We start from the raw sequence: 26,225 nt of genomic DNA, 5'->3' as shown, positions 1-26,225 counted from the left end.
CTTCTGTATGATTGCTCCCAAATTGTTGGACATTACAATACTGTTTCCAGTCCCTTGTTGTCTTTACGCAGCCTGGCGTGCTGATGACCACTCCTCATTGTGGCCAGTGTGCCTGCCTTCAGGGAAGCAAGATTCCCTCTTTAAAAAAAAAAAAAAAAAACAGGAATGAAGGAGTATTGCTTTTTTAATTTGGGAATTCTAATATGCTGGAGAAGATGTTAAAGATTAGTAGGCTTATGAAGAGCCAGTGGGCTCTGAGAGACTTCCTCCGAATACCGTGGCAGGAGTTTTAGTGTGTTAATTTTAGTGATGGCCATTTTATCCTTCCAGGGGCTTCTTCCCTGCTTCTCTGTCATATTTTGAACAAATGAGATTTTTCTCTGTGTGTGTGTGTGGGGGGGGGGGGGGGGGGACAATCTCGCTCTGTCACCCAGGCTGGAGTGCAGTAGCACGATCTCGGCTCACTGCAACCTCCGACTCTGGGGTTCAAGTGGTTCTCCTGCCTCAGCCTCCTGAGTAGCTGGGACTACAGGTGCCCGCCATCACACCCGGCTAATTTTTTGTATTTTTAGTAGAGACGGGGTTTCACCGTGTTAGCCAGAATGGTCTCGATCTCCTAACCTTGTGATCCACCCACCTCGGCCTCCAAGAGCGCTGGGATTACAGGCGTGAGCCACCGCGCCCGGCCGCATTTTTCTTTAGATCACCTAAATATTTCATTGCCTATGTAGCCTATCTGATGCTACCCTAGTATAATGCCATAAATGAAGCATTTTGTTGGATGTTGCAAAGAATATTATCTATGTCATATGCTCTAGAATCAGACAGAAGTGGTTGGAAATCCCCAGTTTAATCACTGAATACCTGTGTGAACTTGTATACATCTTTGCAAGTCTCTGAGCCACTTTTTTCTCATCTAAAAAATGGAGAATGGAGGTAATAAATACCTGCTTCTTAAGTTGTGAAGCTTAGGTGCTTTAATGCGTTTTTTCTCTCTCTTTTTCATTTTATTTTATTTTATTTTATTTTATTTGTTTTTTGAGACAGAGTCTCGCTCTGTCGCCCAGGCTGGAGCGCAGTGGTGCAATCTTGGCTCACCGCAACCTCCATCTCCTGGGTTCAAGCAATTCTTGTGCCTCAGCCTCCTGAGTAGCTGAGAATACAGGCATGTGCCACCATGTCCGGCTAATTTTTGTATTTTTAGTAGAGATGAGGCGGGGGGCATCTCACCATGTTGGTCAGGCTGGTCTCGAACTCCTGACCTCAAGTGATCTGCACGCCTCAGCCTCCCAAAGTGTTGGGATTACAGACATGAGCTACTGTGCCTGGCCACATTCTCTTATATAATACAGTACATGGAATGTTGTGCACAGTTGGCAAATTATAATTGTAATTCCGTTCTTATTCAAGCAACTTCTCCCCTGAAGACAAAGCTGTGAGTCTTCCAAGCTATTGAAAGTTTTGGCACAGAACCTTCTCTCCATTCTGCAAGCTCCTTAGAGAATGTAAGCTCGGCCGGGCGCGGTGGCTCAAGCCTGTAATCCCAGCACTTTGGGAGGCCGAGACGGGCGGATCACGAGGTCAGGAGATCGAGACCATCCTGGCTAACACGGTGAAACCCCGTCTCTACTAAAAAAAAATATAAAAATTAGCCAGGCGAGGTGGCGGGCGCCTGTAGTCCCAGCTACTCGGGAGGCTGAGGCAGGAGAATGGCGTGAACCCGGGAGGCGGAGCTTGCAGTGAGCGGAGATCCGGCCACAGCACTCCAGCCTGGGCGACAGAGCAAGACTCCGTCTCAAAATAAAAAAAAATAAAATAAAATAAGAGAATGTAAGCTCATCATCTCACCAGACAGTTCTTCTATAGACAGTTGGAAGTTCTGGCAATTGGAAAGTTTCTTTATGTCAAGTAGCAAATGGCCTCTATTTCAGAAAAGGGCAAAGTCAACTTCCATCCCCTGTAGCTGAGGCTGATACCAGTTTTTTCTTGCTCCGCAGTGAACAGAGTATCTGCCAAGCCCGGGCTTCCGTGATGGTCTACGATGACACCAGTAAGAAATGGGTACCAATCAAACCTGGCCAGCAGGGATTCAGCCGGATCAACATCTACCACAACACTGCCAGCAACACCTTCAGAGTCGTTGGAGTCAAGCTGCAGGATCAGCAGGTCAGTGCTGGAATTATAGATTATACCCATGAGCCTGCGCACCACCTCCTCACCGCCCACCCCTTACACACACATATCATTAAGAGGTCAGAACAGAAAGGTCAATAGTCGGAATCAGAGGACCTGGGCTTAGATTATGACTCCATATCCTCATACTTCAAGGTATGACACCTTAAGCAAATTGTTTTCTGGATTTCACTTTTTACCTGTGTTACATGGAGACAGAAATCCATACCCTCCCTCTTTCACTGTGTTATTGTCAGATTAAACTAAATAATAGATGTGGGAAAGCTTTGAAAAAGTAGTATTGCAAAAATGTGTTCATCTTACTCACATGTAAGGTGGCTATTAAGATTTGGGGTTCATCAACCTTCTAAGTCTTACTTTAGAAAGAGTATCAAGATGATTGGGAGAACCTGGGGTCATTTCTCTCCCTGGTAGTTCAACCTAGGCAGATCAGATAAGATAGTTTGTGAGTGTACCTGGTAAACACCTACATAAATACGAGAGAACAATCATGTCTACCTGTGTCGTAAATAGTCATACACACATAGTTAATGGCAAAAGAGTCGATGTGACATGGAGAAACAGGCTGTTTAACCTGTTTAACCACAGGTTTAACTAACAATGACTTTGGTTAGTTCGGTGCTCTCCCTCCGACTCTCTTCTTAGAGATTGACAAGGGCATGTATAGCAGTGAAGTTAACGGATTTGTAATTATAGCATTTGTGAAAAACTCTATATAAACAGCATCTTGTGGCAGTCTTAGTGGGTCAAGCTTCAGCTAAGTTGAGTGGCAGGTTAGCTGCTATCTTGGAAAAAATCAGCAATCAGAAGAGAGAGAACAGAAACTCTGGGTTCTGTTTTAATGTGTTGCCTGTTAATTGGGTTTTTGCTTTAACCAAAATAGCCCTATTAAGTTTCAGATGCTCATGGCTAACAGAGACATCCCTACCCCAGGACCCCTGATAAAAGGTAGTCTTTGTCGCCAGGCGCAGTGGCTCACGCCTGTAATCCCAGCACTTTTATTTTATTTGTTTTTGGAGACAGAGTCTCGCTCTGAGAGGCCGAGACGGGCACAGCACTTTGAGAGGCCGAGATGGGCAGATCACAAGGTCAGGAGATCGAGACCAACCTGGATAACATGGTGAAACCCCGTCTCTACTAAAAAAATACAAAAAAATTAGACAGGCATAGTGGCAGGCGCCTGTAGTCCCAGCTACTCAGGAGGCTGAGACAGGAGAATGGCATGAACCTGGGACACGGAGCTTGCAGTGAGCCGAGATCGCACCACTGCACTCCAGGCCCGGCGACAGAGCGAGACTCCGTCTCAAAAAAAAAAAAGAAAGAAAAAAGGTAGTCTTTCTAACCTTGAAATCCCTTTCCCTTGTTGATGAGCCTTAATGGTATAATGGTATAAATGTCTTTCTAGAAACCTTATAGAAGCTGCCTTCCTAAAATAGCAAATCACTAATCCTAGATCTGCCCTTTAGTGACACACTGTGCCACACATTGCAGGATATACAGAACCTTTGGACCCAATTATGGTGTCAAAAAGATCTCAAGTGTTGAAGAACACCTGGTGGTTGGGGCTTGTGAGGGCAATACCTCCATATCTTTGACACAAGGTCCATTAGTTGCGGTTCCTGAATCATAGTAGATGTTCCCTAAGTGATTACGTGATTACGTTTAGTATGACAAGTTTTCCATTCCCTTCCTGCCTCTTGGTTGCCCTCCAGGGCATAGTAGGAAGACAGCATGGTGTACTGGAAAGGGCATGGGAAGGGAGAGCTCCCCAAAACCCAAACACCACCTGTTCTCAGGGACCTCAGCACCTCACAGCCTCCTTCAGAGGAAACCACATGTTGAGAAAGAGACCTTTTCCCCACCCCAGGAGGGTCGGACAGCAGTCTTGAGTGGTATCCTGTTTAAATTTGGAGGGCTATGTTGATTCTTAGAGGCCTCCTGGAGTCTGATTGAGAAGTTCGGAGCACAGCCTCCCACTTGGAATCGCATGTTCAGGAGACAGGCTGTCAGACAGGATTGAGGGATGGGGCATGTTTTGCTAGGAATAGAAAAGAGATTCTTGGTAAACCAAGACATTAGAGAAAATGGCAGGAAATCTGGTCCATAACAATTTTTAGGGACCTCAGTAGAAAGACTGATTTTCACAGATTTGGTTTTAGCCCGTGTGGACTACCACCTTAAAGTGGTCAGATATGTTAAGAAAGTCAAAGATTCCTGGTTTTTATAACTAAATGGGATATCTTACATGTTTAATGCTCTTTATGGTTAATGGAGCACTTTTCATGTCTATTATTTCTTTCTCCCAGTAAGGATGATGATACAAGAATTATTATCACCATTTTGCTGAATAGGTGGACATAAAACCAGGTAATCCGTTGTGGGGAAAATATATAGTAAGTTGTGGTACCATTAGCCAAAATCTAACCTAAATCTCACATTCAGGGTGAAAAACCTAAAGGATTTTTAGTTGAGAATGAGTTTTGGTCACCACAAAATGTGGCTGTTGCAGTGGCTCACGTCTGTAATCCCAACACTTTGGGAGGCCAAGGCAGGTGAATCACTTGAGCCCAGGAGTTCAAGAACAGCCTGGGCAACATAGTGAGACCCCATCTCTACAAAAAAATATATACAAATTAGCTGGGCCTGGTGGGGCGTGCCTGTAGTCCCAGCTGCTCAGGAGGCCAGGTGGGAGATTCTATTGAATACAGGCGGTTGAGGCTTCAGTAAGCTGTGATTGCACCACAGCATTCCAGCCTGGGTGACAGGGCAAGAGTGTCTCAAAAAAAACAAAAACAAAAAATGCTAGTGAGTTCTCAGGCTGAATTAGTAGTAGAGTGAATTGATAGAGATGGAATAAATTAATAGAGTAAATTAATAGAGGTGGAGCAAATTTGTGGAGGCAGAGTTTCAGAAGAAGGGAGACTACTGTCCTGCTCTGGTCTGCATGGGTCATTCTTCCCACAGAACGCTGGTACCGCATCTGAGTACAACAAACTGGAACCTACAAGAAGAAGGGCATCCAAACTGGTGAAAGATCTGAAAGCGGTGTAATATGGGGAACAATCAAAGGAGTAACAAGAGATATTTACTTGGAGAAGATAGAAACTGAAGGGGGCATGACCGCAGTTTTCAAGTCTCTGAAGGGTGCCATGTGGAAGAGAAATCTCACTTTCAATGTGGACCCCGGAGAACAGAACTAGGAATATTGCATGGATGCTGTAATGAAAAAGATTTTAACGCAGTAAAAGGATGAGCTTTCTTACAAGCGTACTGTTGAAAGATGGAAACTATTACATTGCCAGCCTGAGAGGTAAGATTCTGGGAAAGACAGTCTATCATCAAGTAGAGATGTGGATGAGATGAGACCTCCAAAGTCTTTGCCAGTCTGTAGATTCTGTAGTTTTTAGATCCAGGTATATATGGGGTCAAGAAGATAGTTCTCCACTATCAAGCATCTTTCTTTTTTGTAAAGGACTCTTGACTCTTTTTACCCAGAAGCCCCCAGAACATGTGAAGACAGTATAGTCATGCACCCCTTAACGACGGGGATATATTCTGAGAAATGTGCCCCTGGGGGATTTTGTTGTCGTGTGAGCGTGCTCACACAAATCTAGATGGTACGGCTTACTACACGCCTGGGCTGTATGGTACAGCCTGTTGCTCCTAGGCTACACACCTGTACAGCATGTCACCGTACTGAATACTGCAGGCAGTTGTAACACAGTGGTATTTGTGTGTGTAAACATACGTGAGTATAGAAAAAGTATAGTAAAAATACCGTACTATAGTCTTATGGGACCACCATCGTATATAGTCTGTTGTTGACCAAAACATCTTTATGTGGTCCATGATTATATTTGGAGTTGCAAGACCTTCCTTTAAAAGAACAGGAAAGGCACTCCTACTTACTCCTACATTCCCCAGAATAAAACTTGCGCAAACGTTGTAATTATGGGCTGCTATGCAAAAAGTTTGACATTTTAAGATGTTCATCCTTAGGCCGGGTGCGGTGGCTCAAGCCTGTAATCCCAGCACTTTGGGAGGCCGAGATGGGCGCATCACGAGGTCAGGAGATCGAGACCATCCTGGCTAACGTGGTGAAACCCCGTCTCTACTAAAAAATATAAAAAACTAGCCGGACACGGTGGCGGGCGCCTGTAGTCCCAGCTACTCGGGAGGCTGAGGCAGGAGAATGGCGTAAACCCGGGAGGCAGAGCTTGCAGTGAGCTGAGATCCGGCCACTGCATTCCAGTCTGGGCGACAGAGCAAGACTCCATCTCAAAAAAAAAAAAAAAAAAAAAAGAAGAAAAAAAAGATGTTCATCCTTCAGCAAGTGTCCAGATCAGTTCAGCCAAACCTTGGAGAATTATTTTTAAAATAAAGCTGATAAGGAGATCCCAACAAGCCTCCAAAAACAAAAAGTTGAAAGTGAAAAATTGGAAACAGATAAACCTTACAAACACTAGCCAAGAGAAATTGATGTGGCTATGTTAATATCAAAGTAGACTTTAAGGCAACAAGTATTCCTAAAGATAATGACAAACTTTTTAATGATAAAAGGGCAGTTGAAAAAGAAGTCATAGCATCTCTACATTTGTATGAATCCATTCATATATCTTCAAAACACATAAAGCAAAAATCTAAAGGGAGAAAGGGACAAATTCAGAAGCATAGCTGGAGATTCTAATCATACCTCCAAGCTACTGATTGAGTAAAGAAATAGAAATAAGTAAAGACAGAAAACTTGAATCACATTGTTAACCAACTTGAGCTAATTTACATTTGTAGAAACTATAGCCAACAACTGTATGATGCATAGAATAGACCATATGCTGGGCCATAAAGCAAGTGTCAAGTTAAAAAGGATGGAACTCATACAGAGTATGTTCTTTGACCACAGAGGAATTAAACCAGAAATTAGTAACAGAGGGTAACTTTTAAAATCTCCAAATGTTTGGAAATTAAGTAGTGTAATACTAGATGAACCATGAGACAGAAATGAAATCACAATGTAAACTAGAAAATATTTTGAACTGAACAGTAATGACAATATAACATAGTAATACTTGTGGGATGCAGATAGAACAGTACATATGAGCTGGGCGCAGTGGCTCACACCTGTAATCCCAACACTTTGGGAGGCCAAGGAAGGAGGACCACCTGAGGCCAGGAGTTTGAGACCATCCTGGTCAATATGGCGGGACTCCTCCTCTACCAAAAAAAATTTTTTTAATAACTGGGTGTGGTAGCATGTGCCTGTAGTCCCTGCTACTCAGGAGGCTGAAGCTGGATGATCACTTGAGCCCAGGAGTTTGAGGCTGCAGTGAGCCATGGTGGTACTACTGCACTCCAGCCTGTATGACAAAGTGATACCTTGTCTCAAAAACGAAAAAGCCCCAAAAAGTACATATGGGGAAATTTATAGCTATAAATGCATATATATTAGGAAATTTATAGCTATAAATGCATACATTAGAGTGTTTGAAATTCAGTGATCTATGCCACTATCTCAAGAAGGTAGAAGAAAAATGACAGCAAATTAAACCTAACAAAAGTAGAAGGAAGGAAAAAATAAAAACTAATGAAGTAGAAAGCAGATGTACGATAGAGACACACAAAATGTCTTGGTTTTTTTGAGGGAAAAGGTTGGTTCTTTGAAAAGTAAAATTAATAAGCCTCTATTGAGAGTGAGAAAGAAAAAACACAAATTGCCAATATAATGAATGAAAGGGGAAATCACTACAGGTCGTAGAAACATTAAAAACATAGGATAACATTATTAATAACCTTATGCTAGTAAACTTGACAGCTTAGATAAGATGGACATATTCCTTGAAAAACATAAAGAAGAAACAATGCCAGTCTTACATTACTCCTTCAGAGATGAGAGAAACAAAGTCCACTTCTTATGGTGTCTTCTTATAAGCATGCTATACAACCAGGATACAAAAACTGCACAAGAACCTTACAAGAAAAGAAAATTGCAAGCCATTATTTCTAATGAACAATAATGCAGTAAGTAAGCCTGAACAAAAGATTAATGACTGGAATCTAATAATGTATTAAAAAGAAAATTTTGACAAATACGATTTATTCCAGAAATGCAAGATTAATTTAATGGAATAAAGCCGGAAAACCATAAGGTGGTCTCACAGATGTAGAAAAAGCATTTGGTAAAATTCAGTATCCCTTCATGATAAAAATTGAGGAAACTGGAATTAAAAGATAAAAGTGATTTATTTAATCAGATAAAGGGTATCCTCAAACAACAACAAAACAAAAGCTATAGCTGATATCATACTGAGTATCCCACTTTCCCCCTGAATTCAGGAACAAGACAAGAATGTTCACTGTCACCTCTTTGATTTAGCAGTTGGAAAGGAAGAAGCAAAACCATCTTACATCGCAGATGACTTGATAGTGTATGTGGAAAATGTGAAAGCTACAAACTATTATAGTAATATAAGAATATATACTAATATAATTATATTAAGTGAATTTGGCATGGTCACTGGATAGAAGATTGTGATATTATCATGTATGTATTAGTTTTCATCCACACTTTCTAGCTGGTAGATCCCAGATCCCTTATTAGAATGTCGTCATGCTGCCGGCCTCACCTGCTGCTTTTCTCCCCAAGGCAGGAATCGTCCCCTGCTTTTCTGACTGGAAACTGGTCTTAATGAAATTCCCTGACCTACCTTGTCTGATTGTAGGTGCTAAGACTCTCATTTCAGAATGGGTTCTGCCCCATACCCTGGAGGAAGGAATGCTGCAGAGAGGCCAAGGAGAATCTGAATAAACAGGCCTTGCTGGGTTTCCCCACTCAGTCTGTTAGTGTGAGATCATACCCTTTTTGTCCAATCACATTTCTACACAGTGGTCAATCATACCCATCCAGTGAAGTCTCCATAAAAGGCCCAAAAAGGCAGAGCTGGGAGAGCTTCCAGAGAGCTGGCCTGGTGGAGGTTCCTGGAGGGGCATGCCTAGGGAGGGCGGAAAAGCTCCATCCTCTTCCCGCATCCTTTGCCCTGTGCATCTCTCATCTGCCCATTCATCTGTAGCCTTTGTTATGCCCTTTATTAAGAAACAAGTAAACCTAGGTAAGCTGTTTCCCTGAGTTTTGTGAGCACTCTAGCAAATTCATCAGACCCAAGGCAGGGGTCATGATAACCCTGATTTATAGCCCGTGGGTCAGAAGCACAAGTCACAGCCTACACTTGGACTGGCATCTGAAGTTGGGATAGTCTTGTGGGACTCAGCCCTCAATCTGTGGAACCTGATGCTGTCTCCAGGTACATTACATCAGAATTATAGAGGATACTTGATGTGTACTTGAGAATCTGCAGAATTGCTTACTTGGTGTGTGAGAATAGAGAATAGAGGCTAGGTGCAGTGGCCCTTGACTATATGAGTGTACAGCACTTTGGGAGGCCGAGGCAGGAGGATCACTTGAGCCCAGGAGTTCAACATAGCAACATAGCAAGCCTGGGCAACATAGCAAGACCTCGTCTCTACAAATAAAAAAGTTTTAAATTGGCTAGGCATGGTGGCACACACCTATGTCCCAGCTACTCAGGAGGCTGAGGCAGGAGGATCCCTTGAGCCCGGGAGTTTGAGGCTGCAGTGAGCCATGATCATGCCAGTGCACTCCGGCGTGGGTGACAGAATGAGACCCCATCTCATTCTGGGGTCTGAAGAGAATAGGAAAAACACTTTAGTTTTTCTTATATCCTTACAAGTACCCATGTCCACTAAAAGACATGTATGAAAATGTTCATAATAGTTGTATTCATAACAACCAAGAATGCAAAACTACCCATGTCTATCAGCAGGAGAATGGAGAAGTTGTGGTTAAAAAATGGAATACTGTGTAGCAGTCAATAAGAATTTAGCCAGACTCGGTAGTTCACACCTGTAATGCCAACACTTTGGGAGACTGAGGTGGGCAGATCACCTGAGGTCAGGGGTTCAAGACCAGCCTGGGCAACATGGTGAAACCCCATCAATACTAAAAATACAAAAACTAGCCAGGCGTGGTGGCATGCACCTATAATCCCAGCTACTTGGAAGGCCGAGGCAGGAGAATCACTTGAACCCAGGAGGCAGAGGTTGCAGTGAGCTGAGATTGTGCCATTACACTCCAGCCTGGGTGACAGGAGTGAAACTCCATCTCAAAAAGGAAAAAGAATGAAATATGGATATCTGCAATAACATGGTGAATCTCATAAACACTGTGTTGAAGGAAATAAGCCAGAAACAAAAGAGTACATACCATATACCACAGGAGTCCATTTCTGTGTAGCTTAAGAACAGACACGGCCGGGTGCGGTGGCTCACGCCTGTAATCCCAGCACTCTGGGAAGCCAAGGCAAGCGGATCATGAGGTCAGGAGATCGAGACCATCCTGGCTAACACAGAGAAACCCCGTCTCTACTAAAAAATACAAAAAACTAGCCGGGCGAGGTGGCGGACACCTGTAGTCCCAGATACTCGGGAGGCTGAGGCAGGAGAATGGCGTGAACCCAGGAGGCGGAGCTTGCAGTGAGCTGAGATCGTACCACTGCACTCCAGCCTGGGCAACAGAGCGAAACTCCATCTCAAAAAAAAAAAAAAAGAGCAGACATATTTTGCCAATGGTGCTAGAAATAAGAAACAGTTCTCTCTACAGGTGAGTGTTGGGTGATAGGTACTAAATGAAGCAGCCTCACCCAAAAGTGGACTTGCAAAAATGCATGTGTTCAGGTGGATACTCTGACTCACTCTAAGCGGAGTAAACAAAGAGGTGGAACCATTAGGTACTGAGATTTTAGCTGTTGGCTGGTCAGGTCTGGCAATTAAGAAACACTGGCCGCCTTAGGCCGGGCGCGGTGGCTCAAGCCTGTAATCCCAGCACTTTGGGAGGCCGAGACGGGCGGATCACGAGGTCAGGAGATCGAGATCATCCTGGCTAACACAGTGAAACCCCGTCTCTACTAAAAAAAAAAAATGCAAAAAACTAGCCGGGCGAGGTGGCGGGCGCCTGTAGTCCCAGCTACTTCGGAGGCTGAGGCAGGAGAATGGCGTGAACCCGGGAGGCGGAGCTTGCAGTGAGCTGAGATCGGGCCACTGCACTCCAGCCTGGGCGACAGAGCGAGACTCCGTCTCAACAAAAAAAAAAAAAAAAAAAAAAAAGAAACACTGGCTGCCTCAACAGATGGTCAAGTGACATTGGCCTTTTGTCACCGCACATACATCCAAAACACATTGCACTGGACTCCTGTTTTAGAAGTCAATTTTCAAATAATAAGTACAAATTCTGTAATGCTCACGTCTCTCTGGCCGTTTGGCTTACAGGGATATATCCTGTAGAAATACATCTTCACAAGAATATTCAGTGCAGTGTTATTTATAATATTATCTTCATCTTACATGTGAGAAAACTGATATGAGCAACTTGTCTAAGGTTATACAACTGAAAAGTAATAAAGCCAGGGTTTTAATGCAGTACCCTCTGACGTAAAACCCTCTGCTCATTCCTTGTACCTAGTATGCTTGTCTTCAAAGCAGTTGTAGACTGTTGGGGGCTATGTGTAGACACCAAACAGCAGCACTTGGTGAGTAGCATTTGTACTGCAGTTATAGATAGAACAGAAACGGCAGGGCCAGGAGCTCTCAATCAGCGACCAGCCATGTGTGGCAGAGCCCCATGTGTGGCAGCGACCAGCCTGTTACAGAACAGGGATGCATCCTCTAGAAAGGCTTCATTGCACTCTCCCAGTCCAAATCCTAAAACCTCCTGCAGTTGCAAGTGATTTGTGAGGCTCCAAAGCTTAGTGCTAGGACCAGAGAGGGAATTCTAGGAAGAAGGATTTCAGCTCATTATATAACAGTACCCCCCTTAGCTGTGGCTTTGCTTTCTGAGGTTTCACATACCCAAGTCCACTGCAGGCTAAAAATATTAAATGGGAAATTACAGAAATAAACAAGTCATAAATTTTAAATTATGTGCCGTTCCAAACATTATAATTGTTCTATTTGATTATTAGTTATTGTTGTTAGTCTCTGACTATGGCTAATTTATGAGTTAAATTTTATCATAGGTATGTATGTATAGGAAAAAACATAATCTATATAGGGTTCTGTGCTACCCACATTTTAGGCATCCACTGGGGGTCTTGGAACCAATTCTGCATGGATAAGCGGGGACTACCATACTGGAAAAAAAAAATCACAAAGTCCTCAGCTTCTAAATCCAATTTTCCCATTAGCTTACTGTGTAACTTTGGACAAGTCACTCATTCTCCCTGGACCTCATTTCCCTACTGTAAAAAGAGCGGATTGAGTTAGATAATCCCTAAGGTGCTGTTTAGGCCCTTCAATGATTATCTGCTAGCCATACTATCCGTATTCTGGATTAGGCATCAGCTGCCCCTCAATTCTCATTTCCCCCAAGAGCCACTTTGAGGTTTGGGGAAAAAAAAAATTCTCACTCACCTTAAGTTCCCCTCTAGGAGTGTAGCCAGCCAGAGATCTCAAATCATAGGGTTCTAGGCCGGGTCCAGTGGCTCATGCCTATAATCCCAGCACTTTGGGAGGCCAAGGCGGGAGGATCATTTGAGGTCAGGAGTTCAAGAGCAGCCTCGCCAACATGGTGAAATCCCGACTGTATTGAAAAAAAAAAATTAGCTGGGGCATGGGGGCATGCACCTGTAGTCCCAGCTACTCGGGCGGCTGAGACAGGAGGATCACTTAAACCCAGGAGGTGGAGGCTGCAGTGAGCCAAGATTGTGCCACTGCACTCCAGCCTGGGTGACAGAGCAAGACACCATCTTAAAAAAACCATACTAAAGGCCAGGTGCAGTGGCTCACGCCTGTAATCCCAGCACTTTGGGAGGCTGAGGTGGGTGGACCATGAGGTCAGGAGATCAAGACCATCCTGGCTAACATGGTGAAAACCCATCTCTACTAAAAATATGAAAACATTAGCTGGATGTGGTGGCGGGCGCTGCTCAGGAGGCTGAGGCAGGAGAAACGCTTGAACCCGGGAGGCAGAGGTTGCAGTGAGCCAAGATCACGCCACTGCACTTCAGCCTGGGCAACAGAGCAAGACTCCATCAAAAAAAAAAAACATACTAAAAATTTTTTTTTAAAAATCAAATCATAGGGTTCTAAATTTCATTTCCCCCGAATATCTCCTCAAATATCTGGAGACAGTAGTCGGGAGACACTAAAGCATCTTTTATATTGCTTCAGTATCTCTTAACCATTCCTGATATAAGGTGGTTTCGAGACCTTCAATTTTTAAAGCATTTTCCCCTGGCTTGCTTCAGTTCGCTACTGTCCACTAGAAATGCAACACCAAAAATGAAAACAAAAAAAACTTGAACACAGAACTTCTGATCGGGATTTACTAGGGCAGAATGGAGCAGCTTCTTCTCTTCCGTCATTCTGGTCATTGTACCAATATTAATGTGTCCTATAATCTAAAGAGCTGTTTTAACAACAGTTAACTTTGCTAGTTCTTATTCTCTGGTAGTTATTAGTTACTAGTTATTATTTACTAGTTCTTATTAGTCCTTTTTCTGATGACCTATAACTAAACCTAGTCTCCCACAGTCCAGATCTTTTGTTTTAGCTGTGTATGCATGTGAATCTATACGCCTAGCACAAAGAGCAAAAAAATAGAGAACCACCCTGGAACTTGTGTGTAGATGTTGGCCAAAATATGTGCCTGTGAATATGTAACAATTAAATTGTGAAACAGTTACGGGTGGTGTTGTCGTTGTTGTTGTTTGAGACATAGTCTGGCTCTGTCACCCAGGCTGGAGTGCAGTGGCACAATCTCAGCTCACTGCAACCTCCACCTCCTGGGTTCAAGAGATTCTCATGCCTCAGCCTCCCAAGTAGCTGGGACTACAGGCACCCACCACCATTCTCCGCTAATTTTTGTATTTGTTGTAGAGACAGGGTTTCGCCATATTGGCTAGGCTGATCTTGAACTTCTGACCTCAGGTGATCCTCCCACCTTGGCCTCCCAAAGTCCTGGGATTACAGGTGTGAGCCACCATGCCCGGTCTCAGTTACACTTCTTTAGCTGATTTAGTGTACTGTGTGTGTGTCTCCCCTTTTCCCTGCCTCTGCCTGTCATAAGAAAACCCAAGCCCACCTTCCACCCAAGACTTGGAAAACAGCTTTTCTGGATGTCACTCAGGTTTTCTGTCCTCTGGCTTTACCTTATCCAGCAGCACAGCTGTGTGGAGCAGTAGAGGAAAGTGAGAAATCGACATAGAGAGAGTTATCCCCAACCTCAGATCACACAGTCCTTGCAACCTCAAAGCCAGACAAAATCTGAGAAATCATCTTGTACTTACTTCTAAAGCAAAATCCTTTCCATGACGTCTCTAAGAGCTGGTGCTCCGGCCTCATCCAGACTCTGCTTGCATGCTTCCATTCATAAAGATCATCATATTTCTCCGTTCAGTCACTGACAGCCTACCTTGTGCCAGGAGCTGTGTCAGTTACTTTCTCATATGTAATTTAATCCTCACAACACACTGTGAGGTTGCCATGCCATAGCCATATCACATTCCTCTCCATTTGACATACCAAAAAACCGATCATTCATGAGTGTGGTGATATTAGATCATGTGGCTTTGAGCTAGAAGGGATGGGAAGCAGAATTAGGGCTCCAGCCCCAGCATCTTTTCCTCCAGGGCACCACTTAGGAATATAGTCTTAAAGTACTTTGAAATAATCCTCTTTTAAATGTCTAAAAGAGCAGAAGTTTAGAGGTCAGGCAGACCTGGTGTTGAATCCCCTGGCAGCTTGTAAGCACCTGAATGTCTGGATTCTGTCGTCTCTGTATCCTTCCCTGCTGGGCCTGGCATTGCTCCTGGCAGTAGTTGATGCTTTTTGATTGAGTAATAATGAAGGTATGAATAATGCTGTATACATGTGTGGTACATAAACTTTCCCAAGTTATTCTTTTGACAAATAACCCACTTATTAATGCATTCGAAGTATTGGACACTGTGCAGAGGGCTATAGGAGGCATAAATATGAATTATAGAAGGCTTGCCCTTAGGAGCTTTATATCTAGAAGGTAAGCTATAAATAAGATGTAGATAAGATACGTATCACAGTGTGATCTTTGCAGTAACCTCATTAGATTGATAAAGTCAAAATTATTATCCTCATCTTATAACTGGAGAAACTGAGCCCCAGCGAAGTGCAGTGACTGCCATGAGTGGAGTGGCTGAGAGGCAGGGCCAAACCAGAGCCCAGGGAACCTGCCTCTGAGCTCAGCTATTCATCTGGAGGTTGTAACTACATAGCATTGTTAGTGAAAGGAAAGAACAGGTTTTGCAAACCCTCACTGTTCTATATATTATGGTCTGAAAATCTACCTGATACTGCTTTTCCCTTCAAACCCCATCCTCATCTTCCTGTCCTCTCAAGGATACAGTATACTTGCCCCATCGCAGTGCCCTCCAGCTCACTTACATTTTATTTATTTACACGTATTTCTCTCTCCTTTCTCCTCCAGGTTGTGATCAATTATTCAATCGTGAAAGGGCTGAAGTACAATCAGGCCACGCCAACCTTCCACCAGTGGCGAGATGCCCGCCAGGTCTACGGCTTAAACTTTGCAAGTAAAGAAGAGGCAACCACATTCTCCAATGCAATGCTGTTTGCCCTGAACATCATGAATTCCCAAGAAGGAGGTAAGTAGGACTTTGTCATGGCCTGATGCCGAGACCCTCTCTTGTTCTACCTCTGCCCTCCCACAGCTCTGGCTCTCTGGGTGTCCTAGCACTGTCGCTGCATCGAGCCGAGGTTGCATGTGTTCTCAGAGAAAGCTGCTGCCTGCCTCTAGATTTAGAGATACAACAGTTCAGAGGAGGAAAGAATGGAGTTTGTATCTCTTTGCCGCTTGTGAGGTATAGATTTGTACAGATGTGTCCCTGAAGCCACATATCCAGATCTGTTTTAAACTTGCCATCCTGTTTCCGTATTCCAGAACAATCGTTTGAGAGAGATGGAAGAAAACAATCAAGACTTTATTTTTAAATTTAATTGTTCATTCATATGTTTAACAAAAGTTTATTAAATACTTACTGAGGGCAAGAAACTGTGTAGGCAAAATAGATAAGAAGTGAACAGTGGCCTTCCCCTCAAGGCTCTTAGTTTTTCAGGGTAGACAGGTTCTCAAACAGCTAAGTGGAATGTATTGCAGTAAGTGTTTTAATAAAGGTACATGTAAGGTACTTAGGGACCACAGAATAGGATGTAAGTAACTGCCCGTCAGAGCCGCCAAGGGAGACTTCCACAGTGGTGGTGCCATCTGAGCCGGCGTTCTGGGTGAGCAGGTCACAGGCAGAGGCGGGAGTGGGCATCGCAAGCAGGAAAAGCAGCAAAGGCAGAAGGGCCTGAGTGAGCCCGCGTGTGCTGGGAAGAGGGTGGTGCAGCATTTCTGGGGCCTGGAGTGCCGATAGGAAAGAGATTGGAAATGAAATTGGAAAGGCGCTGGGGCTTGCACAGTGAAAGGCCCCAAATACCTGGAAGACGTTGGGCTGGCTTGATACTTAGGGTAGACAATGGGAGAGGGGCTAGCAAAAAGTTTTTCAGCAGGGCAGTTAAAGCAAAGAAGCAAACTTACGTGTGGCTTTTATTGGACATTGGCAGTGGTAGCTTTGGAGGGAGAAACAAGGCTTTCCCAGGATGGGTGTCTTGATTGCCTGGGTTATGGTCCTGCCATTGGCTGGAGAGCCTACCTTGGGAGAACTTGGTGGTTAAGAACCAGGCATGGAGTCACGCTGGTCAGTTTGAGTCCTGGTTCTGACATATTCTAGCAGAGGAACTCTTGAGGAAGTTACTGAATGTTTTTGTGCCTCAATTCCTTACCTATAAAATAGGGGGACATAGGGTTGTTTTTACATTTAAATGAACTGGAATGTAAAATATTTCTTAGGTTGCCTGACCTAGTAACAACTCTGCTAGCATTTGTGAGTATTATTACGATCATTATTGTTGCTGCTGCTGTTACTGCTACCAGAATTGAGGTGGGAAATGAAGAGACATGGTTCTCAGAACCTGGAGGGCTGTGGCATTCAAATATGTCCTGGGACCAGGCATGCTGGCTCAGGCCTATAGTCCTAACACTTTGAGAGACCAAGGCAGAAGGATCACTTGAGGTCCAGAGTTCAAGACCAACCTGGGCAACATAGCAAGACCCTGTCTCTCCAAAAAAAAAAAAAAAAATGGTGTATGCAGGGCCTGATATGTTGGAGCTTTAGGACCTGCTTTAAGCTCTAGGAGATCTGGGCATGGTGGTGCATTATGCCTGCAGATCGTGAGGCTGAGGTAGAAGAATCACTTGAGTCCAAGAGTTTGAGTCCAGCCTGGACAGCATTGTGAGAGCCTGTCTCTTACACACACACACTCTCTCTCTCTCTCTCTCTCTGTCTCGGAGAGTTTTGTGGTTTTTTTAAGTAAATAAGGAACATATTTTGAACTTGCTTCCCATGGGTAGTGCATAGAGCAGGTACTTGCAGCTCTCCCTTCTTGACAATGCTCCAAAGTTTGTGGACTTTCTGCTTAGTACTTGGATGGCATCGTAAGGAAACATCTTAACCATGGCAGTGTTGAGTGATGATTACAGGGCCTCAGGCATCCTAAGCTCCCAGCAAATGTTTACGAAACTGTTTCCACCCAAGAACCGTGAGCTGAGTTTAACATTTCCATCTGAACTTACCTTGCCTGCCTCCAGGATGTGGGAGTTAAGCGTTATTTTACTTGTACGTGCAGTTACCTTGAGGGCAAAAAAAAAAAAAAAAAAAGGCACTTTCAGAGCTAGTGCTTAAATTAAGTAAAAACTACTAGTTATTTTATTAAATTCACCAGAGAATCACAGGTAACTCAGTTAATCCTGCCCTCATTTTCAGATAAGAAAGCCATGCCCCATTATGAGGAAATAACTTCTCGGTGTCAGATGGTAAGATCCAGAACCCGACCTCCTACATCCCCTGGGATTGGATGAGTGTCTTGTTGAGGCAGGGGTGGGAGACATCAGCTAGTTTGGATGTGTGCATACAGTGTGAGAGTACCCTGGTTTGAAGCTTTCATGAGGGGGAACAGTTAGTTGTCCATTCTGGTTCAGCTGGCAGTGGCCTCCTTTGCATGGACTGGAGGTCCTACAGCCCACTGACGAATAAGCTTTTGCTTCAGCCAAGGTCCAATCTACTGACAGCACCATGCGCAGATACGCAGATGCAGCTTGATGAGCTGTTACACACGTGCGTGCGCGGTTCCCAGTGCCAGACCGAGAAAGAAAATGTGGTCAGCACCAAAAGGCCCCTCCTTGCAGTCCCTGAACTTAAGAATAGATACGAAGTCCACTTTTGTTTTTGAGCGTCATGTAAATGAAATCATACAGTGTGTATGATTAGCTTGGCTTGTTGGCTTGTGTCTGTAGTCTCAACTACTTGGGAGGCTGAGGCTTGAGCCCAGGAGGCAGAGGTTGCAGTGAACCAAGATTGCACCACGGCACTCCAGCCTGTGTGACAGAGCAAGAGTCTGTCTCAAAAAAAAAAAAAAAAAAAAAATGGAAGTATGAACCTTCCAACATTCATGTGGCTAAGGTAGTCTGCTGAGGACCATGCAAAGATATGCCATGATATAAGCACCATCTACTTGGAAACATGTTGATTGTCCCATTTTCCATGATTACCCTCATGTGGTGGAGGGCATTCTTGTATTTTTATGTGTGTGTGTACTTTGTATCTCATGTGTCCATATTCCTATGCTTGTCCAGTTATTTTCCTTGGGCATGTTTCTGTGTCAAATAATATATGTGCTTTTCAAGTTTTGGGTCCAGGCATGGTGGCTCATGCCTGTAATCCCAGCACTTTGGGAGGCCAAGGTGGGCAGATCACCTGAGGTCAGGAGTTTGAGACCAGCCCGGCCAACCTTGTCTCTACTAAAAAGACAAAATTAGGCCAGGTGCGGTGGCTCACACCTGTAATCCCAGTACTTTGGGAAGCTGAGGCAGGCAGATCACCTGAGGTTGGGAGTTCAAGACCAGTCTGACAAACATAGAGAAACCCTGTCTCTACTAAAAATATAAAATTAGACGGGCATGGTGGCGCATACCTGTAATCCCAGTTACTCGGGAGGCTGAAGCAGGAATTGCTTGAGTCCAGGAGGCGGAGCTTGCGGTGAGCTGAGATTGCGCCATTGCACTCCACTCTGGGCAATGAGAGGGAAACTCTGTCTCAAAAAAAAAAAAGACAAAATTAGCTGGGCGTGGTGACACATGCCTATAATCCCAGCTACTTGGGAGACTGAGGCAGGAGAATCACTTGAACCCAGGTGGTATAGAGGTTGCAGTAAGCCGAGATGTGCACCATTATGCTCCAGCCTGGGCAACAAGAGTGAAACTCCGTCTCAAAAAATAAATAAATAGAAACTAGAAAATAAAGTTTTGGGAAGTCTCGCCAAATGCCTTCTAGCATGAACATCCTGGTTTACACGCTGTCCAGCAAGAGACACTGCCCACCCCTCAGACTTCATAAGCACTAGGCATTAATACTCTCATTAATCTTTGTAAACACAAGAGAAGGGAAAACATTTTGATTTGCATTTTTCTTTTTTGGGGAGGATGGAGTCTCGCTCTGTCACTCAGGCTGGAGTGCAGTGGCACTATCTCGACTCACTGCAACCTCTGTCTCTTGGGTTCGAGCGACTACCTTGCCTCAGCCTCCTGAGTAGCTGTGACTACAGGCACCCACCACCATGCCTGGCTAATTTTTGTATTTTTAGTAGAGACAAGGTTTCACCATGTTGGCTAGGCCTGTCTGGAACTCCTGACCTCAAGTGATGCACCCACCTCAGCCTCCCAAATGCTGGGATTACAGGTGTGAGCCACCATGCCCGGTCTGACTTGTATTTTTCTTTACTGGTAAGGATGAACATTTTTCATACATTAGTAGGCAATTTCATCTTTTCCATTATTTTTATCAGCACCTTTGACAAATGCAGCACAGCATGGAGGAACACAGCCTCCGTGCACCTTTTGTTATATCTGCATGATTTCCCACTCCCCAGGTGCGTGCATCCTCTAATGACAAAGCAATCTTGTATTTCCTTCCACAAATGAATGGAGGCAGCCTAATGTCATGTGGTATGTTCCAGGCTCATGATAGAGGATAATTACACCTCTTTGACTGTCAGGTGATGTCTGCATTGTCTACATTTTAGGAGTTACTGTTATTTGTGTTTGTCATTCCTTGGACCTTTCCTTCTGCTGGAGAAACTTCTCGTTTAGCGCCTAGAGTCATGTTGGTGGGTCACAGATTCCTTGGCTCTTCCTCGTCTGGCTTCTGAAAGAGACGCCATCTGGTGTCATGGTAGGGAAGGGCAAGCTAGCAGCTAAGAGACCTAGATTCCTCCAGAAGTGCCAGAGGGAGGACTGGCATTTTCTTTCTCCCGTGCCGGCCCACACCCACCCGTTCCTCTTCTCTCCTTAAAGGGCAGTTCCAACCAGAGTATTTCTCTGCTGCCTGCTGATCTTGACACCCACCATTGTACTGTCACCTACTTTTAAAAATGAACAGAAAGGCTGGGCATGGTGGCTCAGGCCTGTAATCCCACCACTTTGGGAGGCTGAGGTGGGCGGATCACGAGGTCAAGAGATCAAGACCATCCTGGCCAACATGGTGAAACTCCATTTCTACTAAAAGAAAAAATACTGGCCGGGCGCGGTGGCTCATGCCTGTAATCCCAGCACCTTGGGAGGCCGAGGCGGGCGGATCACAAGGTCAGGAGATCGAGACCACGGTGAAACCCTGTCTCTACTAAAAATACAAAAAAAAAAATTAGCCGGGCGCGGTTGCGGGCGCCTGTAGTCCCAGCTACTCGGGAGGCTGAGGCAGGAGAATGGCGGGAACCCAGGAAGTGGAGCTTGCAGTGAGCCAAGATCGCGCCACTGCCCTCCAGCCAGGGGGACAGAGCGAGACTCCGTCTCAAAAAAAGAAAAAATACAAAAATTAGCTGGGCATGGTGGCGTGCACCTCTAGTCCCAGCTACTTGGGAGGCTGAGGCAGGAGAATCGCTTGAACCCGGGAGGCAGAGGTTGCAGTGAGCTGAGATCGCCTCACTGCACTCCAGCATGGTGACAGAGCGAGACTCTGTCCCAAAAAATAAAAGGACAGAAACCAGAGGCAAGATTTCGTGGCTCTGGGGCTTGAGAGGTTGTCATTTTACGTTGTCCCAGAGATTTTTTTTTTTTTTTTTTTTTTTTTTTTTTAAGGAAAAGGATACCGGCCGGGCGCGGTGGCTCAAGCCTGTAATCCCAGCACTTTGGGAGGCCGAGATGGGCGGATCACGAGGTCAGAAGATCGAGACCATCCTGGCTAACACGGTGAAACCCCGTCTCTACTAAAAAAATACAAAAAACTAGCCGGGCGACGTGGCAGGCGCCTGTAGTCCCAGCTACTTGGGAGACTGAGGCAGGAGAATGGCGTAAACCCAGGAGGCGGGGCTTGCAGTGAGCTGAGATCCGGCCATTGCACTCCAGCCTGGGCGGCAGAGCGAGACTCCGTCTCAAAAAAAAAAGGAAAAGGATACCAAAAATGACAAGAGCACACAGGGAGCTTTCAGATGAGCTTATGTTTTTCTTTTCTAAAAATATACAAACAGTAGAAAGGCATACAGCCAAGGACAGATGTAGAAAAGGCAGCGTCCTGTAGGGATTGGATACCAAGCTTTTCAAATATTGTTCCCTCCCTGGAATATTTTCTTACCATCTCTGCTTATCAACATCCTCCCCAGCCCTCTGGATCCAGCCTAATGCTCTCTCAGCAAAGCTTTCCTCCTCCCTCAGCTTCTGTCTCCCCGCTTGGCCTCCCAGGACACTTGGTTTCTACCTCTCTTTATCCATTTCCTCTTCATTTTGCCTGCTCATGTACTGATCTTTCCTCTCCTACTGGGTGTCCCTTTCTCTGGGACGACTTCTGTGGCCCCCCTCATGCCCACCCCAGGTCAGGGTGAGGCACCCCTTCTGTGTGCTCCCCATGCTCCCCATTGCCATTTACAACTTTGTAACATTGAGGTCCGGCTGCTGTTTGGTCTCCCACAAGGCTGTTGTGAGAGGCAGAGACACAGCAGCTCCTGTTCCCCATTGGATCCTAGCACCCATCACAGTGCATGATGCATCTACAGACCCAAAAGAGCTGTTGAGTGTTGAGTACATAGATACAAGCTCCTGAAGGCAGAAGGTATGTGCCACCTGTCTGTGTTTTTCACGTCCCTGCGCCCGGGGCCCTGTGTGCTGTGGGTATATGCATGCACGTGCTGCAGGAGGGTGCATGTGAGCGGGTGTGTATACATGTGGGGGTGTGTGTGTGTGCGTATGTACTGATCTTGAGCAAGTTACTTGATCTCCCTGTACCCCAGTCGCCTGACCTGTACCTGCCTATTGGTTATTCTGAGGATTAACTGTAATCATCCCTTTAGAGTGCTCAGGACAGTTCCTAACACCCAGAAAGTATTTGGCAAATAGTTGCTGTCTTTTTAAAACCCACTGTGACCTTTTCAGGTGGCACTGGGCTGGGGACAAGTGCAGAGTCTACCTCTGCATTCAGCAGCCCCAGGGGACTTGACTTTTGAGTTCTTCTGTTTATTATGACAGTAGTGGTTTAAATCTTCTCTCAGGCAGACCTTCAGCCATTACTTTTCTTTTTCTTTATTGTAATATCTGGTCCTGAAAGCTGAAAGTCATTACTTTTCATGATTTATCAGATCTCTGGCTTTGGCTGCTCCTTTCCTCATATTGGATCAATTGGTTATTCGTGTGAATAATATTGTCTCAAAGCATGAGTTATTTTATGGGTCGTGCCTCCTAATTAGTGAAGGTGGCCACTTGGTTTATTTGAGACAATTCTAAGGAATAAGGAGTTCTTCACACCAGTGTGAGGGGCCCAGGGCCAAGACGTTTCCCTGCTCCTCAGAAAGTTCTCAGAGAACTTTGCAAGGTTTTTATAAACCTTGTAAAGCTCCCATTATGTTGGGGATGAGGTAGTTATGCATTAAAAATAGTGATAATAGTTAACGGTCCTAATAATAATCTTTATTTGGAACTATAAGAAGTCTGAGTGCCTATTTCAGAAAGAGTTTCCCTGGATGAATCACTGCAGGAACGTGAGAAAGAAGCATGGCAGCTCCACTGTGAGATCAAATGTGTAGATAAATAATCCCCCGCTGAGCTGCAGTCACAAGTGAATTTAAAGATAGGAAGGGTTTTAGGGATATATAATCCAGTTTCTCTCCCTTTACCTTTTTTTTTTTTTTTTTTTTAAACCTTTGGAGCTACTACTGTAGCTGAAGGAGAAGAAGGGATGGGAGCTGGCCTCACAGAGGGCTTTATAGAGCCACTGGGCCCCAGAGTCACACCTTGCACCGGTCATGCCAACATCCAGGGCCACACCCTTGCTGCTCCACCTACTGCCTCCTATTGGGCAGCTGCAGCCAGTGCCCTTGGCCCTGCATGTTTACTCCTTCGTGGTACTTAGCATGTTTTATTCAGGATGCCTCTTTGGTACCAGCATCCCTACTAGCACGCTAGTCTTATGGGGAGCAGAACCTGTGTTGTCTCAGTCATCCCTGCCTCTCTAGAACAAGTACAGAGGGGACCCACCACAGGAACTCAGGATATGTGTGATAACTACACGAACCTTTTCACCTTTTGAATCTCAGCAACCCTCTAAGAACAGGGACCGCAGTTCTAGCCTTCCAGACGGAGACTCAGGAGGCCTGGCTCTTGCCCTAGTCCCACCATCTGTTTACTGTGCGACCTCATCAGGTCTAGTGACATTTGCAAGCCTCAGTGTCCTCATTTGGAACACAGAGTATTGATTGTCCTCCACAGTCTTTTACCAGGCAAGAGGCCCTTTTCTTCAGGGTGCAGAGTAAGCTGTCATCTGCTTGGTAAGAGGTCATGGTGTTGAGGGAACCAAGAGACCTGGGTGCTAGACCTGGCCGTGTTCTTCCTTTGCATGCGACTTGGGCAACTCACTTCCCTTTCTTGGGCCTTGATTTCTTCGTCTGTGAAATGTAGGTGGTTATCCGTGGCATGTCTTGTCTTGCAGCGTGAGAGTCCAAGGGGACGATGGCTGTAGAAGTATTCTGAGACAGACAGCCTAGAACAGGCAGGAAGGGCTGGGATGGTGACTAGCAGTAAGTAGTAGTGGTTGTAGCAGCAGCCGCTTGGCCACGTCCCAGCTGAATAAGGAACATGCCTCCCCTGCCACAGTGTCTGAAACTCTGCAGAAAGTTTGACTCTCCATGAGCTTCCTTGAGTCAGGGGGAGAACCTGCCCTGGAAGCTAGGAGGAGGCTCTTGCCCCCACTCAGCCATTGCCTCGCATGTGGCTTCAGTTACGTTTTGTCTTCTTTGTAGGTGTTGATGTTCTAGACTCTGAAATGGCAACGTCAGACTAGACAAGAAGCTCTCACCAGAGACAAAGTGGAAACAGAGAGGTGTTGGTGATTTAGGGGCAGCGGGGCAGGGGCGCTAGACACATTGCAATGTGCAGGATCATCCTGCACAGTGAAGTCTTGTTTTGCATGTCCCACCAAAACATGCAGTTGAAAAACTCATTTATTATCTGAGCCAGAGCTTGCTCTGTTTTAAGAAAAAGCACTTTTTTTTTTAACCAGGTTTAGTATGTGCTGAATTTTCTAGGAATTCAGCTACTGCATACATCAAAAGAAAATCATACTTAATTTTGTTTGTAACTTTACCAAGAGTTGTTTTCTTTTGGAAAGTCCTATCTCCAGCATCGTCACTGTGACGTTTCAGTCATCTATAGACCTCCCCTTCGTCACATCTGTTTGCAGCAGCAGCACTCCCAGTGGGTCTGTGGGTGGGTGCAGGTGTGGACCACCTCTGTCTCCTAGTGTAGCTGGATCTGGTTCTTTATGTGTTGTAATGCATGTGTTATTATAGACTACTTCTCTTGTCTCTCTCCTTTGCAGTACATGTGAGGCATTGTACTGATCTTTTCCTAATTTATGTAGGTAGGCTATGTAATCTATGAATTTCACTTCAGGATAATACAAGCATCATTACAAAATGTTATAATAAAAAGGGGACCATTGGGCCTGAGAGAGGTGAAGTTCTGTGAAACTCAGGCTGCTTCCTTCCTACATTGTATCCGTGTCTTGCCTGGTCATTGCTTAACAGTGCCGTGTAGATAGCACAGTGTCTGTCTCATCTCCCAGCCAGGAAAACTAAGCCGCAGAGGGAGGAAGTGAGTACTTGGCCCAAACCATTTCCTGATATGACCCAGTCAGGAAGAGAAGCTGGGATGAGAACACACCCCTCTTCTTCTTCAGTGCCAGGAAGTGTAGTGGGAGCAGCTTGGTCTAGTGGGAAGAGTGTATGTCCTGGAGCCGGGCTACGTTGGGTCTCTGTGACCCTGAGCAAGTCACCTCCCCCATCAGCAGATGGAATGACACCAGAGGCCGGTGGCAGTTCACATGACACGAAGATGCCCGGTGCCTGATATGTGGCCTTCAGGGCTGTGCCCCATGCTGCTCCTCTTTTTGTCCCCACATCCAGCAGTTTTCCATTAAACCACTGTAGGTCCTCTCAGAACTTACCAGTGTCATCGTGTCATCGTCTCCCGTTACTCCAGGAGAGCAGGGCCCTGGTGGCACTTGAAGCAAGACCCCAAGCTGATGCCACTCGACCACATAGTGGGAGTGAATTTTAAAGAAAATCCCCCTCAAAGCCTCTGCTGGTGTAGATGGCAAATAGTCTAGGCCAGGTAGGGCCAGTGAGTGGGAGCCAGGGGAGGAGGCTTGGGTGTCATGAGACTGGATTTACATTTACAGATGACAAAACCAAGACCCAGTGAGGGGGAGGGTGTGTGCAGGCCACAGGACAAGTCTGGGCAGAACCATGGCCACACCCAGCATTCCTCCGCTAGCATTCCCTCATGAAAGATCACTTTTTCTAGGCCAAGGACCAGGCTTTAGGAAGAGGGTCGA

General features: G+C 45.2%; 1 protein-coding gene across 9 annotated transcripts in view; it reads left to right on the top strand.

The window, feature by feature from the left end:
- The window catches only part of EVL (Enah/Vasp-like), a 180,833-nt gene that overhangs the window by 115,662 nt on the left and 38,946 nt on the right, over positions 1–26,225 (top strand). For 8 of the 9 annotated variants that reach the window (XM_033191347.1, XM_033191343.1, XM_033191350.1 and 5 more), the window contains exons 2-3: positions 1,998–2,166; positions 15,722–15,899. In XM_033191347.1, coding sequence (XP_033047238.1) covers positions 1,998–2,166; positions 15,722–15,899 — 347 coding nt within the window. Of the gene's footprint in view, positions 1–1,997; positions 2,167–5,157; positions 5,504–15,721; positions 15,900–26,225 lie in introns of those variants that run through there. The other variant, XM_033191351.1, reaches the window with a different exon arrangement.

Source organism: Trachypithecus francoisi, unplaced genomic scaffold, assembly GCF_009764315.1.
Source record: "Trachypithecus francoisi isolate TF-2019V2 unplaced genomic scaffold, Tfra_2.0 Lachesis_group3, whole genome shotgun sequence".
NCBI lineage: Eukaryota > Metazoa > Chordata > Mammalia > Primates > Cercopithecidae > Trachypithecus > Trachypithecus francoisi.
Note: the sequence above shows the minus strand (reverse complement) of the source record. Positions and strands in the feature narration are given on the sequence as shown.